General features: G+C 48.6%; 1 protein-coding gene across 2 annotated transcripts in view; it reads right to left on the reverse strand.

The window, feature by feature from the left end:
- The window catches only part of GBA2 (glucosylceramidase beta 2), a 228,021-nt gene that overhangs the window by 54,211 nt on the left and 157,000 nt on the right, over window positions 1-16,810 (reverse strand). For both annotated transcript variants that reach the window (XM_086960013.1, XM_086960014.1), the window contains exons 12-13: window positions 4,227-4,378; window positions 1,733-1,839 (exon numbers count right to left, since the gene is read on the reverse strand). In XM_086960013.1, the coding sequence (XP_086816139.1) occupies window positions 1,733-1,839; window positions 4,227-4,378 (259 nt within the window). The remainder of the gene's footprint in view (window positions 1-1,732; window positions 1,840-4,226; window positions 4,379-16,810) is intronic.

Below are 16,810 nucleotides of genomic sequence, written 5' to 3' on the forward strand. Positions count from 1 at the left end.
ATCTATCCAAGCATTCATCCTTCAATCCATTCTTACTTGCAACCACCCATGCAAATATAACTTTACTCTTCCATCTCTAAAACCTTTCACCTTGGTATCCATCCTTTTATTGACCTCTCCTTTTTGTCGCAGTTTCTTCCTTCTTTTCATATTTCCTATATTTCATTCTTCTTTTCTGCCTTCCCTTTCTCTTTCCCTCTATTTTCCTCATTCTTTCTCCTCTGTTATGGTTTCAGCACCGCATTTAGAAAAGAAATGCAGCAAGTTTTTATACAGTGCAATCTCGATCCAAAAGTTTTGGAGCACTTTACATGATTTATTATGATATATTTCTTGTATGCATGGGGAGATGAATTGATTTGCCCAGAATCACAAGATGTTAGGCTGACCCGAGACTAAAAACCCATCTCCTAAATTGACAGCTTGAGTATTAAAAAGGTTGAGTGCGCTACTGGGGTGTAGGCGCATCCCTACATTTGGGCACACTGATCAGGTTCACTGACTCCAATAAGTTCATAGCAGATAAGTTTGACGATTTATTTATTTCATAAATGCGTTTTCATTAGAAGTTCATGTATCAGATTTCAAAAGTTCAGTTCAAACACAGAATATGCAAATCAATGCTCCAATGCATTTCGAGCCCAACGGCCCTTCATCGGGGAGCGGTATAACGTTGAAATTGACATTCTCCTGAATTGGAGGTGATTGCAGCTCAGTGGCGTCTCGGGGAAATCTGTAGCGTCAAACTTATCTGCTATGAACTTATTGGAGTCAGTGAACCTGATCAGTGTGCCCAAATGTAGGGATGCGCCTACACCCCAGTAGCGCACTCAACCTTTCTATATTATCTGGCGCAGTTGGACAGTTGCGCCACCTGCAGGAGCACCTACAACCTATTCAACTTTTCTAAACTTACAAACCAAATTGATCACACTACAAGCTGTGCGCCGTGCCTATACTCTTGTTAGCTTGAGTATTAAGCCACAACCCCAACCACAAGAGCGGTAGCATTTTCAATATTATACACAACTTGATGCATGGAACAACCATTGATGAAGCCAATAGTCTTGGCTTCTTGTAGGTGTAATGTTACTTGCATTATATATCTGGATGCAATGACAGAAGCCGCAAAATATCAGTAGGGTGGCGCACTATGCAATGCACATATTTTTATGTTAATTACTTTCAAGCCACACTCTTATTGCATCGGTTACGCCCCTTTGAAAGATCCCAGAGTATTTTCATCCCACTCAAAGCCCTGGTCTACACGCGTGGTCAGGTTCTAGGCGCACATAGCCTTGGCTGCAGCGGACAGAGACCTTACTCTGTCGCACTCAGAGGAAAATAATTAGTGGGAACATTGACCCCAGACCGTCCGATACTTCTACAAAGTCTTACCATATAGTCCAGTCTCACTGTACTGACTCCACATGGCCCAATCAAGGATGGGTCAAACCAGCAGCATTTTCAGATGTCTCGTGCTTCTAGCTTGAGTTGTAGCGAATAGGAATAGTACACTACAACTGCGATCTGAGCAATGTTTCTACTCAATGCCATTTTTCCAAGGTGAACAGGTACCAAGGCAATAGGGACTGAATCATAATCTTGCCTGACTGATGTTATGTCATCTTTTAGGTGCTACAGAAGACACATTGCCTTAAATCCCAAACCTTCATCTGAGTACAGTAATAAATAATGCTCCCTGTGGTCCTCTCCATTTCGCATATCTCACCTTGGTCCCGTCACCATCCATCCATCATATGTCTGATCAGCTGAGCCAGAGTTCTCAATCAGACCATCCTCATCGGTGTCAAACTTCCCCTCTGAATCCATCACAGCCTGAAACCAACATAAGGATATTGCAGTCAGCATAGAGAAAGGAAAGGTGCACATGAACAAGCCATCAACTAGGGGTGGGTGAAGAATTCCGTTTCGCCGGTGGAGTTAGCAGAGTTTTGCCCACTTTGCGCCACGAGGAGTGTAGAGTTCAGAAAAACTCTGCCAAGTGATAGGAGAGGACTTTTTCTCTCTCGTGGCTCTCCAACTTCTAAGTTGGCATGCGAGAGAAATCATCACTAGGCCACCTTCTGGCGATATTTCTGAATGTGGGCAGTCGCGGCAGGACGCCTACCGCTTGCATTAAGAAAGCTGCTGCTCACGTTGAGGAAGCTGCCGCTCGAGAAGAAAATCTACTCAAGCGGAAGAAAGCAGCAGGGCCCTCTGGCGCTCCATGTGATGCCGTTCGCATGGATTTTACAGTGTGGGAGAAACTCCTAGCTCTAAAAACGGCTGTTGTGGGACTCCGCGTAGCGCGGCAGAGTGTTTTTGCTACTTCACAGAGCTCTGCGTACCATGACTCAGCGAACACCACTCAGGCCAACCATCAACAAGGCCAAGTGACAAACGTGGTGTCCCTTAAAGAGTACATGTAGGACAGTTCTAATGAGAAATCCAAGTGTATGGAAGCGATACCAGAAGGGTGCAAGAAAAAAGAGGGACATTACGGGTACAGAGAGGAAAGGACAATCCTGCTTAAGTAGGGAAGTGTATGCAAAGGTCACCAGAAAGATTTAAAAAATAGAGAGCAGGAAAAACTTCAAGGCCGTCATAAAGGACATATATACGCCTACAGAAAGGGTTAAATGGACATAACATAAGGGGGTGAAGAGAGGAAGAGTGACATCTTCAAAACTGACATTAATGAAATGGCTGCTTGGACGCAGAGAACACTGCCCATCTTGCTCTTGAGTCTTACTAGATCTGTGGGCCAACTTTGCTACAATAGATCACACCATCTTAGACTAAGACAGACTTATTTGCAGCATCTGATACTAGATTACTTTCAGTCCTTTCTGTCTAACAGTGCTCCCTTGCACCATGCCTCGCAGTGAAGGCCCCATTGGATGAGGGGCCCCCAAGCTTTATCACGGTCTCTACTGATCAGCATACAACAGCGATTTTAGCCCAAAGGATCAGGTGATAGACAGACTAGACCACACAGCTCCTAACTCAGTAATCAGAACGAACGATGACTAATTGCAATACAGAGATATAATCCACTTTGGTGAAACTCAATGCAGGTCAAACCTCTTCTGCTTTGGTGGGGCAGAGGGGGGAAATCACATGAGGAAGTACCACTTTTTGGTCCATGAAACTGAGACCCTCTCCTCTGGCCACTAGCAAAGCTAAAGTACTGGGTGTCACCATCAATATGGACTCCCCCTCCCTGTCCACACAAGTTAAGTCAGTCGTCTCTACCTGCTTTTCGACTTTGCACATACTTAGAGAGGTTCCATCTTTCATACTCCAAGAAAAACACTTGAAGGTGGAATCTGCCTTAGGCCTGTCCCAACTAGAATATTGTAAAGCATGTAAGTGGAGCTTCCACATTATCCACTGAACCAATTATAACTCATTCAAAATGCTGTAATTCGGCCTCTCCTACGTTGCGGTTTCAGCCCTGAGAACCACATGGGTGTTAGTGCGCATTGTGAAAACAATAAATCTGATCTGATGCTATCCTGATAAGTGTGTTAGTTGGGATGGTTCTCTTTCAGCCTGAGATCCTAAAGGGTCAGTCTACTCTATCACAAATCAACTAGAGAGTCGGGAGTCAGTGTAGAGCATAAATACACCTAGAATCAACCCAGAACCCACTGAAGCAGGGCCGCGATATGAGCTGCATTGGGCGATGAATACCGGACATTCTCATTATGAATCGTGAAGCCCATTAATGGAACTACTACATCTTGAAAAGCTGGATTCAAACAAGTTGAACTGAGCAGGCACTAGGTGTATTTACGCTGTGCAGTGGGACACAAGATCACTTGTTGACGGTGCTATACTGCAAACAGCTTCAAGGGTGACAAGAACAGGTCGCCTGACAGAGGTCTGCAGGAAGGAGGTCTTTGAACAGGACATGGAGGAAGCATCTGCCTAGAGAAGAGTCCTACACATGAGACACTGGGCAGGTGTCAGACTGAAGGAAGAAGACGATCTTCGAAGAAGACTGCTGAGTTACAGGAGTGTGAGGGAGGGGAGAGAGGTATTTTCAAGGCCAGCCTGTCTGCGGAGAGAAGGACTTACATTGACAGTAACACAATATGTCTTTTCTATAGCACATAACCTGTCAGTAGGGCATGGTGGCCTGGAAGAGTGTAAGTGATCCAATGTTGTGCACATCAAGGGGTGACAGGAAATCATCAGTCTACATCTCGATCACTCACCTGGCAGACCGGCCACATGTCCCTCAGGTAGGTCTCATTCTTGGTGAGGTAGTAGTCTCTGTAAACCTGAAGAACAAACTTCAAGTTGAGATCCCTCCAGTTGGCTGTGTCATGGATCAGGTAGGCATTCAGTCTCTTCCAGGGCTCATCATCTGAAGAGACAAATAGGCAAGGTGCTTGGACCGCTTCACTTACAAACAAGTAGCCATTTTAAGTCTTAGCAAGGTTAATGACAAATTGGGCACCACCTCCTCCTTTGTAACAAGGAGAACCTCACCCCTGAGGTCTGGACAGAAGGCCTCCAGGTTTGGTCCCCTGCCCAGTGCTCCTCGGTGTAAAGCTTTGGGTGAAGAGAAGTATTGGTTCACTTCTTAACACCTCCAAATAATATGCTTCTTGCTCTTTACAGTCGAGTTCTAAAGTCACTCAATATCGCCCTATGACATTCATCAATTTCCAACATTCGCATGGTGCAGTACTTATCCCATTACTGTACCGTGCACATATATTTTAACCAGGCTTATAGTACTGCACTACATGCACCCCAAAAAGACGGCTTCAGAGCAAGGGTCTAGTGAGCTACGCACCAAACTTTAAATAGGATGCACAAGCACTTCTGAAGCCTCGGTGCCCTCGCGCACCAGCGTCTCCTCAGTGCCCTCATGCACCGGGCATTCCTAGCTGGCCGCACGCACTGGGGCTGCCCTCACACCCCAGCTTCTAGATTAGCGCAGGCACAGCACCCCGGCCGCAGCTCGCATTACTGTCTCTAAGCCTATTAATGCACAGACGTGTAGGACACGTATTGTTATGTACCGCATGCGGAGCCGGCGACTCTTAAGGCTGGGTTGCAGTCTGTCTGGCCTTGGCTTTCTTTCAATAAAGCAGCCTTTTCCGCAAACGCAACGCGCCAAAACGGTCCCTCAGTCCCAATACTGTCACCAAATGCGACGCATAATCTGCCTTTTCTAACCGCATAATTTAGCCAATTCTGGAAGGCTGCACTCAGAGAATTAGGAATTAGGAATGTGGTAGGGAGATGGGGGTATTTAAAGGTGGGCACCGGGCACAAGGCCCTCTTTCTCCAGGAAATTTTGTCAGGAGAAGAGCTGCCTCTACAGAGTATGAGGTGAGGTGGGGCGGGGGAGAGGGGGGTAGTAGGTCTTGGGAGGCGGGAGGCGCCGTTAACAAGGGAGCGAGAATAGAAAAGATGCTTGAGCAGCCGACAGAGTAGACTGATGGACCGGGGGTATTGAGGGCATGCCGGGGGGTGGGCAGCGCGCAGGCACAAGATGGGATAGGCCGGTGGGACGAGTGGGAAGGTAGTCAGTCCTCCGCTCTTGAAGTGACGGGTCGTAACTCGCACGAGAGGAAGGAGACACTGGTGTCCCTGGAAAGCGGTGCGAGGCCCAGTCTAAAATCCCTCACAGAGCGAGTCAGTGGCTCGAGCCCGCACATAAGGAGAGGATGAAGCGAGCAGCTGGTGTCCTTTGTGCACCGTTAGATGCCCAGTCTTCATGTCCTCGGCCCTTAGGATGGATAGTATCTTAGGGAGCAAGGTAGTGCTTTGTGGGAGAGGATGGTGTTGGGAGGCAGGGCCTAATGCGGGGGTCGCACAGGGCGGGCATCCCACAGGGGCAGGAGCCCACTGCGAGAGTCTCTTGGTAGCACAGCGCAGTTCAGCCCAAGGGAAGGGAGCGGGGCCACGCAGCAGCGCAGTGCTTGCACAACCATGGGGCTTGGTTGGCCGACAGTGGGGGGAGGCGGAGTAGGCACAGAGGGGGAGAGGGGCGGAGGCGCAGGCAAGTGTTAACGAAAAGTGCAGCAATAGCTGAGTTGGGTGCCCAAGGGTAACAAGCATTTGCAATGCAATAGGTCTCGCATTATCAAAGTTTGAGCTATGGGTATTGTAAATGACAAATTATTTATTTATGTGTTGGTTTTCAAATAGCTAAATTAATAGCTTTGTCATTTACAATGCCAATAGTTTTAACTTTTGCAAATGTGACACCTATAGCATTTGTAATGCAATATGTGTTGTATTTACGTGACTTAGATGTATTGATATTACAAATAACAATGGCTTTTAATTTTTTTAAATAATTAATACTCAAATAAAAGTTATTGTAATTTATAATGGCAATAGCTTAAACTTTTGTAAATAACTTTTGCGAAGATTATGTGCAGTGTCTTTCATTGTGATGAAAATCCAAGAACAGAAGTGAAATATTAACATCTTTTAGTGACATTTGTAATAAAGCTTAAAACATTGAGAGAACATATTTGAACTAGTTTGATGCTGTGGTGGCGCTGAGTGATGGTGTGGTGGCGACGAGTGATGCTGTGGCCTTCAGTGATGCTGTGGTAGTGCACAGTGATGTTGTGGTGCCCCTGAGTGATGCTGTGGTGGTGCTGAGTGATGCGATAGAGTGAGGGCGATAGATAGATAGATAGATAGATAGATAGATAGATAGATAGATAGATAGATAGATAGATAGATAGATAGATAGATAGATAGATAGATAGAGGGAGGGCGATAGATAGATAATTACATAGTGAGATCACATCCTCTTGATGACGTAGTATTCCGGCTCCATACTTTATCGAAACCCCCTCACATACTTAGGTGCCTTCCCAAAATGTTCTCAAAACGATCTCTGGGAAGGTGACATCTCTGCTTTAAGCACATGTTCTATTGTACCAATATTTGGAGCAATGTTACTTGGGGCACAGCAACGAAAAATATACCAAAAAAGTTTAATTCGCAGAAGAGGAACAGTGTCCTGCAGATGGCCTTTTGGGAGTCACACTTGGTTACTGAGCGGAGAGAGCAAGACGGATGAACATATTGTAATTGAGGTTATCCAAGGATGTCGGGATGTTTCCAACAAAGCAGGGAGTGGCACGGCTGAAATGTATGTCAGAGAGCCCCCCTTCCTGGGTGTGAGGTGGTCTGCCACGCATGACAAACATAAAGTCTGAAATCTGTCCTCGTTTCTTCAACCAACACTGAAGAGCATCCCAGCGTAGCTGCTGGGATCGAAGACTGGAACGCCTGAAGGCAATGTCCAATGTACTTACACAATATGTGCGCAAGGTCACACAACAAAAGCATACCCTCTAAATCCTCTTTTGGCGGTTCTCGCTCGGGGTGAGAAGTATTGTCTCGGGATGGTCTTCAGAGCAAACGACTCTATGCCTCCCGTGGCCCCCAGAGCATCGAGCATTTATTTCATTGCTGTTGAAAATAGATATTTATTAATTTAAGTGATGTGAAAGTTTTGTAAAACACCCAGTGTCACCTTCCTGTTAACTTCAGTAAGAAGTGAAGGAACTCTGTTCCTGGTCACTAGTACCTCTGAGTGATGATGTCATTTCCGCTGACCTTAGTACCTGGGCTTCGATGACATGCATAGCTCACGGTTCGCAAGGCAGGGGGAGCACTGGGTCTTTCATGGTGGGAGGGGAAATGACTATCAAAGGGCGCGCTCTAAACAGACTCATTGAAAATCAGAGGTATCCTATGCATTCAGTACTTAACAAGAAGCTTGCACAAAAGCGCGGCCCCCTCGTCGACACAACACTGCACGCGTGCCTGTGCGCGGTGGCATAGTGCTAACTAAGCCTTGCACAGAAAGGGCACAATGGAAGGGGATGTCTTTGGCGTTGCGCAGTTTTTTGCCCACCACTAAAGCAGTGCTGCAGATTTTCATGCAGCTCTGGGTGCACGTTAGTAGCCCTGGGGCCATGTTGCCGGAATCATTAGACATTACGGGCTGTTTAGGCCTCAAGTGGGCAAAGAAGGCCCTGATCACTGACACGAACATGGCGTCCGATAGCACCTCGCCACCGACCTTTACACAACCGGCTGTGAGCTACTAACTTCTGTGCACGAGTTTCACCATTGAGGTTACCTGTTAACACTCCTGAAGTGCAGTCTAGTGCACAAAAAATACAGATGCCAGACAGTGCCCGACGTGAGCCTGACCCCTTAACACAGTGGAACTTCCTGCCCCAGGCACTGTTGCAGAATATCCCATGCCCATTTAAGGCTCCATAGGTAATCTAATCCTCTTTAGATAAGGTGCAATCGTCGAAATATTTACATGAAAGAGCAAGCAGGCTTTGGCTTGCTTAACCCAAAGTGAAAGTGGAAAGTGAAAGAGGGCGTCGCCAGCAGCGTTGAGCCTGGGGACAGACTACCTTCATGTCCAAACGATCACCATTCATGCATAGCTGCCAAGGTTTCAGATTGCCATGTGTGACATTTTAATAATTTCAGACCTACCTGTCACCCGCCTCAGACCATCCGACCAGACAGAAAAGCACTGCGGCACCCGTGCTCCACATCCGGGCCGGGGAGGAGACGGGGTGGAGCGCGAGGGCTGCTCGCGCATGCGCTGTCCCTGGATCTGCGGTTCGTGCCCCCATCTGGGCAGGGGAGGAGACGGGGTGGGGGCGACAGGGCTGCTCGCACATGCGCTGTCCCTAGTTCTGCGGGTCGTGCCCAGTGGCGGCACGGCAGACTTTAAATGCCGCCGTAGTTTACGGAATGCTGCGCGACTCATGCGGCCTAGGGAGGGGGACACCAAAGCGCCCAAGGAAAAAATAGCAGAAGTCCAGAAGGGTGCCTTCGTGAATGCCGCACGGCCAAAGCAGGATTTTCAGGCGGGGCTCCTGTGATCAATACGGAGCCCCGCGTGGTGCTGCAGTATGCCGATGAAGATTGGTAAGTGGGGTATGCTGTACATTTAAAGCAAGACTTACATGTTGAATGCTGTGTTTACATGTGCACTTAGTGTAAGTGCCAATGGCGTCTCGAAAGTGAAACTGCATGCTTTTGCCTGGGAGCGGGACTGAAGATGTACTTGTGGCGGCCAGGCGACGAGCGCGGCATGATGGTGAGTGTCTTGCTAGGTTTTCCTGGTCCTACTGCCCAGTTAGTAAGCTCGATTGTGTTGCCGCATGCTCGCCCCTACATCTGAGCCAGAATGAGGTTTCCCAGAACATTTCTTTGCAGAAGAGGTTCTTTCCGTTCACACCGGGCAGCCGGCTTCTTGGACAGGGGGAGGGTGGGGGTTGGAGGGGGTAGGGGAGGCGGGTGAGTTTGCCTGTATGTGTGTGTGTGTGTGTGTGTGTGCGCGCGTGTGTGTGCCTGCGTGCCAACGCGAAAGCGTGCGCATTCACGCACCCAAATCCAGCCAAATCGGCAACAGAGGCGCGTAACACCCTCCTGTCCCTAATTCCCCCGAGACGGCTCACTAAAGTTGTCGAACTGGAGCATCCTATCGGATGCAACTCCAGCTCGACCTAAAAAAGGGGACAGAAGAACCTAATCCAGGACAGAAATTGAACACAAAAGAGAGAAAAGATAAGACTCAAAGTGAGCAGGGCGAAGAAGTCAACACGGGGAGCAGTCCTGGGTGTTCTGACACTTACAGCCAAGATTAGAAATAGGTTCAAGGGGTTTGAAGGGAACCAAAAAGAGATTAAATCAGCTTGTGGGGTGCTAGAGATAAAATTGGATGATCTTACAGTAAGAACAACAGTTTTAGAGGCAACAGTAGAGGAACTCAAGGGCAAGATACAGACAAATGAAGAACAAATAAAAACCTTGAGATCGAGAGAACATGGGAGTCAGGATTGGGAGGAAAGGATGGAGAACAACCAAAGGAGAAATAATCTACGGATTTTAAATGTGCCAGGTGGAGGGAGATGACCTAAAAGGTCTGGCAGTTAAGCTGATTAAAACAGGACTCCATCTAGAAGAGACTGAGCAAAAGTTGGGTAGGGACATCCAGAGAGTACATAGGGATCCTTTTAGGCTTAATCCAAACAGAAGTAAACCCAGGTGGATTTTGGTAAATTTCCTTACTTACTCTCGGAAAGAGAAGGCTTTATCCCGTGCTCTGAAAATGAAAACAGTAAAGGTAGAGGAGATATCTTGCAAAATGAGGTCAGATCTCTCCTACATTACCTCCAACAGGCAATGGGAGTTGGGCAAGAGAATGGACCAGTTGAAGGAGTTAGGAGCCTCCGTGCAGATGAAATTCCCAGCGGTGCTAAAACTTATGATGAATAACAAGATGTTTAATTTCTGAGCGGAGAGTTAAGTGGATGACTTTATAGGATCCTGTAAATAGATTTGTAATTAGACACATGAACGTGGTAGCTAGTTAGGAAGTGCAATAAATAGTGGTTTGAAATGTATTTTAATAGATATAAAGGTAGGGATAGAAACACACCTGCGAGAAAACTTATAGTCTTAGGCTATTAGAAAGGGGGGGGGATTCTCCGGGGGCGGGGGGAGGGAGGCAAAAGAGAAGGGCTCACTGGGTGAGAAGCATTAGGGGAAAAAAGAAAAAAAAATCCCCTGAAGTCTCAGATCAGCTAGTTGAGAAGATTACTAAAATAGAAATATGGAGAGGGACAGAGATTGAGTCTGAAGATTTTATCTTGGAACGTTAATGGGTTAAGGGTGAAGCCAAGGAGTGAGTGTATCCTCCAGCATATAAAAGATTGTAATGCCCAGATCTGTGTGCTTCAGGTGACGCATTTGTCTGAGAAAGAGTGTAAGGAAGTACTTAAGTCCAAAAAGTGGGTGAAACAAATGGTGTGCACTAAGCAAACTTTCGTAACCAAAGGAGTGGCAATATTAATAAAACAAGACCCAAACATTTCTATTAAACAAAGTAACTCAGACACATGTGGCAGATGGGTTGTAGCAAGATTAAAAGTTAGGGGGCTTTGTTGGCTATACGTGCTGTGTCATGTACTATTTAATCACTCTGCCGGAATGATAATGTAGGTAGGAAGCTGTGTCTTTCAACTATGCCTTCCGTTAATAAAAAAGATTGATTCCTAAAAGTTAGGGGGCTTGTTTCATGTTAGCAGGGTATTACGGGCCTAATGTGGATGCTATAGCACCACTGCAAGAGCTATCAGTGGAGTTATCTTTTCCCTCAGACCCACTTTTTTTGGCTGGGGATTTTAATGTGATGTTAGACGGTACCTTGGATAGATCGGCTGGTACTAGAGCAAGTGTAAACCAGAAAATGAAGAGGCAGATAAAATCTATGATGAAGCAACTGGGATTATATGATAGTTGGAGATGGAGGATGGGGGATTAAAGAGGATACACGTACGTAAACAAGAAATATCATCACCAGTCGAGAATAGATTATATTATGTTGGACATAGGTTTATGGGAACAAGTCAAGAGTATTACACACGTTGGGATCCACCAGTCAGATCACTCTGCGATGCTATTGGAGAAGGAAATTGTGAGGAGATGAAAGGAGGATACCGTTGAATTCTTTGACTTCAATTGGGGTTCGGCTCAACTGTCATACACAAAACCATTGGGGATGTATGTATGTATAACATTTATAAAGCGCAGGAATCACCCCCAAAGGGGTATCTCTGCGCTATCATTGCAGGAAAGTCAGATTTCAGATGTCTCCTTTTGCTGTTGCTTTTTGATGCAGAGTGCGTCTCTGAAGTGAAATGCCCATGTGATCGCGCTTTATGCGGACAATGCCCTCTTGTTTCTAAGAGCATCCTGGAGCCTGTCTGCCAAAAGTAATGGAAGGATTGAGGAAGTTCGGAGAGCTGTCTTGTTTGTGGAATTAAGGTGAGTCGTGCCTGTTTGCAATACACCCAATATTAGACCCAAGTGCGGTGAGACCCTGTGCCTCCCTGCTTAAATGGGAAACTGAGCTTTAAATATCTAGAGGCCCAGGTATACAATGAAAACACTAGGCTGCACAGGTTAGAAATCTGGGGAGGGTTTTTATGTCCATTAAGGCGTCCAACGATTTTGAGGGCAGCTCAGTTTTGAGGCAATTGGGGAGAACTGTCACAGCGGAGATGCTGATCACTACAAAGGTCATATTTTAAAACAGTGAACAGCCTTTATCTGATCTAACATTGGCACGTGAAGGAAGAGGATTGCCTGTGACAGAACCATAAAACCTTTAGGAGAGGGAGGAATGGTAACCCGCACCTGGAAGCATATCACACAGCTCCACAATAAATATGGCCACAGCTGTGGCTGGGATGTGAGATTGACCAAGAAGGTCAGAAGATAAGAGTCACATTTAAATGGAAAGCCCACTCGTGTTCCTGCTTAATGCAATTGCATGTCGGAGCTCATAGCCTAGGGCCCTTCGTGTGGCTGCATACTGTTAGAGAAGGTGTGCGCTGAGGGCTGACGCCCAAAGTTTGGGAATCTGTCTAGATGATATGAAAAAACCCCATAGGCAGGAGGCTGAAACCCTGGAGGAGGGAGATCTGTATGCAAGGGGGTCGCCTCCTTACTTTCGAAGAAGCGAGAGACGAATAAGGATTGAGTGCAGGCTTGTTTACTGTATATAATGCTGCAACAAGGATAGTACATGGGCTTTGAAGCATAATCAGACCACAAGATCTGAATATGGACGTGCAGGAATGACAGATATGCCGTGACCCCTGCATTCTATATTGATAGGTCATGGCCGAGATAAAGTTGAGGGTTGAAGCTTGGGAGAGAACTAACAGATAAGGAATGGATTCCTGGCATACCTAAAGTCAGTTATGAGAAACCCTAGGTTCTGGTTCACCCAACTGAATTATCTACAACAAAAGACCCTGTACCCAAATATAGCACAATGTACCCTGGCACACCCGACACCTGTCCAAGATGGCTGCAGACGAGTGTGGACTTCTTACACATGGTCTGGGAATTTGCCTGCATGCAACAAGACTGGTCAGAAGTGGCGGAGCCGATTGAAAAAATCTCTTGGAGGACCGATGGCACTGTACTTATTTTCTTATGACGATGAAAACTGAATAAAGAACAATATAATAAAAAGGAGAAGTGTGAGGCTGTCGAACCTTTCGACAGGGTGGATCACCTATACTGCTATGGTTACCTGAGCCACTGACACTTCACACACTGTTTGTAACTTGTGAGAGAAAAGGAGCCTACCATGTAGCAAGACAAACTCTTCCTCCAAGAAAGGGGCTCTGGTTCAGGCCCGCTCTCCTAGGTCTTTGTTCCACAACCTGGGAAAGCCAGTGTTCGAACCGGTCAATGGGGCTATTTGGACCCGTCTCTGCTGGGGAGAATAGGCCTGTACTGGGGAGCGGCAACAGTTGTGAGCAAGAAAAAGGTATTTACTTCAGAGAACCCTGAACCAAGTAGACTGCAAGCTCAAACCCAAGGGTGGGCAGGAGAGCTCTGTTCTATGCATCTGTATATAAGCCTCCAGCAGTACATTAAAGTCTGGGCTATAAGCCTATTAACGACTGCACTGGATTGGCTAACTTTAGTCCACGCAGCGAGCTCCCATGAGTGGAGCCCATATGGCACATGATCAACCAGCACGTCCAAGGTCTCTGTCCAGGTGGCGACCACTGGCCCATCTTCAGCTAGGCTCCCTTCCTCATGAGGTTCAGAGGCCACCACTGACCCATCCACAGCTAGGCTCCCTTCCTCATGAGGTTCAGAGGCCACCACTGGCCCATCCACAGCTAGGCTCCCTTCCTCATGAGGTTCAGAGGCCACCACTGGCTCACCTACAGCTGGCTCACTTCCATAGGAGAAGTGTGGCTCAGGGGTTAGAGGCGGCAGACCCGGAAGCTGAGATCGGCCCTGGACCAGGGTTCAATTCCCCGCCTCGGCGGGTCTTGGGCTCAAAAATTCCACGGACTCGATAATTCTCGCTCCGGTGCCTTCTCGACTCACGGGTTCACACTCTGCGACTCTGGGCAATAGCTTGCTTAATCTCCACAACGGCCCCTCACGGCGGGATGCCTGGCTTTCACCTTGTGGATACCCTGCCGGGGTTATCTCACAGGGGAATACCAGGACGGGTTCCCTATGCAAGCGCCGGGAAACCCTTTGTGGGTAGCTGTGCGCTATATAAGCTCAAATACATTTACATTTACATTTACATAGGAGGTTCCGAGGCCACCAACGCCTACCTACAGCTAGGCTTCCTTCCTTTATTTGGTTCGGAGGCCACCAACGTCTACCTACTGCTAGGCTCCTTTCCTTGATGTTAAGAGGCCACCACAGGCCCACCTACATCTAGGCTCCCTTCCTTGATGTGCAGAGGGCACCTGGACCGTTTACACCTACAGCTAGGCTCCCTTCCATATGAGGTTCAGAGGACACCACTGGCCCATCCACAGCTAGGCTCTCTTCCCGATGAGGTTCAGAGGCCACCACTGTCCCATCTTCAGCTAAGCTCCCTTCCTTATAATGTTCAGAGGCCACCACTGTCCCATCCACAGCTAGGCTCCCTTACTCATGAGGTTCAGAGGCCACCACTGGCCCAGCCACAGCTACGCTCCCTTCCTCATGAGGTTCAGAGGACACCAGTGGCCCATCCACAGCTACGCTCCCTTCCTCATGAGGTTCAGAGGACACCAGTGGCCCATCCACAGCTAGGCTCCCTTACTCATGAGGTTCAGAGGGCACCACTGGCCCATCCAAAGCTAGGCTCCCTTCCTTATGAGGTTCAGAGGCCACCACTGGCCCATACACAGCTAGGCTCCCTTCCTTATGAGGTTCAGAGGCCACCACTGGCCCATACACAGCTAGGCTCCCTTCCTCATGAGGTTCAGAGGCCACCACTGGCCCATACACAGCTAGGCTCCCTTCCTTATGAGGTTCAGAGGCCACCACTGGCCCATCCACAGCTAGGCTCCCTTACTCATGAGGTTCAGAGGGCACCACTGGCCCATCCACAGCTAGGCTCCCTTCCTCATGAGGTTCAGAGGCCACCACTGGCCAACCTACAGCTAGGCTCCCTTCCTTATGAGGTTCAGAGGACACTACAAGCCCATCTTCGGCTAAGCTCCCTCCCTCATGAGGTTCAGAGGCCACCACTGTCCCATCTTCAGCTAAGCTCCCTTCCTTATAATGTTCAGAGGCCACCACTGGCCTATCTACAGCTAGGCTCCCTCCCTCATGAGGTTCAGAGGCCACCACTGTCCCATCTTCAGCTAAGCTCCCTTCCTTATAATGTTCAGAGGCCACCACTGGCCTATCTACAGCTAGGCTCTCTTCCTCATGAGGTTCAGAGGCCACCACTGGCCCACCTACCGCTAGGCTCCCTCCCTCATGAGGTTCAGAGGCCACCACTGGCCCATCCACAGCTAGGCTCCCTTCCTTATGAGGTGCAGATGCCACCACTGGCCCATCCACAGCTAGCCTTCCTTCCTAACAAGGCCACCACTGGCCTACCTAAAGCTAGGCTCCCTTCCTTATGAGGTTCAGAGGTCACCACTGGCCCATCCACAGCTAGGCTCTCTAACTCATGAGGCTAAAAGGACACCACTGGCCCATCCACAGCTAGGCTCCCTTCCTCATGAGGTTCAGAGGCCAACCCTGGCCTACCTACAGCTAGGCTCCCTTCCTTATGAGGTTTGGAGGCCACCAACACATACCTACAGCTAGGCTCCCTTCCTTATGAGGTTCAGAGTCCACAGCTAGCCCCCCTTCCTCATGAGGTTCAGAGGCCACCACTGGCCCATCTACAGCTAAGCTCACTTCTTCATGAGGTTAAGAGGCCACCACTGGCCTAACGACAGCTAGGCGTCCTTCCTTATGAGGTGCAGAGGCCACCACTGGCCTATCTACAGCTAGGCTCCCTTCCTTATGAGGTACAGATGCCACCACTGGCCTACCTACAGCTAGGCTCCCTTCCTCATGAGGTTCAGAGGCCACCACAGGCCCATCTACAGCTAGGCTCCCTTACTCATGCGGTTCAGAGGCCACCACTGTCCTACCTACAGCTAGGCTCTCTTCCTTATGAGGTTCAGAGGCCACCACTGGCCTACATACAGCTAGGCTCCCTTCCTTATGAGGTGCAGAGGCCACCACTGGCCTACCTACAGCTAGGCTCTCTTCCTTATGAGGTTCGGAGGTCACCAACGCCAACCTACAGCTAGGCTCCCTTCCTTATGAGGTGCAGATGCCACCACTGGCCTACCTACAGCTAGGCTCCCTTCCTTATGAGCTTCAGAGGCCACCACAAGCCCATCTACAGCTAGGTTCCCTTCCTCATGAGGTTCAGAGGCCACCACAGGCCCATCTACAGCTAGGCTCCCTTACTCATGCGGTTCAGAGGCCACCACTGTCCTACCTACAGCTAGGCTCCCTCCCTTATGAGGCGCAGAGGCCACCACAAGCCCATCTACAGCTAGGCTCCCTTCCTTATGAGGTGCAGAGGCCACCACTGGCCTACCTACAGCTAGGCTCCCTTCCTCATGAGGTTCAGAGGCCACCACTGGCCTACATACAGCTAGGCTCCCTTCCTCATGAGGTTCAGAGGCCACCACAAGCCCATCCACAGCTAGGCACCCTTACTCACGAGGTTCAGAGGGCACCACTGGCCCATCCAAAGCTACGCTCCCTTCCTTATGAGGTTCAGAGGGCACCACTGGCCCATCCACAGCTAGGCTCCCTTCCTCATGAGGTTCAGAGGGCACCACTGGCCCATCCACAGCTAGGCTCCCTTCCTCATGAGGATCAAAGGTCACCACTGGCCCAGCCACAGCTACGCTCCCTTCCTCATGAGGTTCAGAGGACACCA

Source organism: Lissotriton vulgaris, chromosome 3_1, assembly GCF_964263255.1.
Source record: "Lissotriton vulgaris chromosome 3_1, aLisVul1.2, whole genome shotgun sequence".
Classification (NCBI taxonomy): domain Eukaryota; kingdom Metazoa; phylum Chordata; class Amphibia; order Caudata; family Salamandridae; genus Lissotriton; species Lissotriton vulgaris.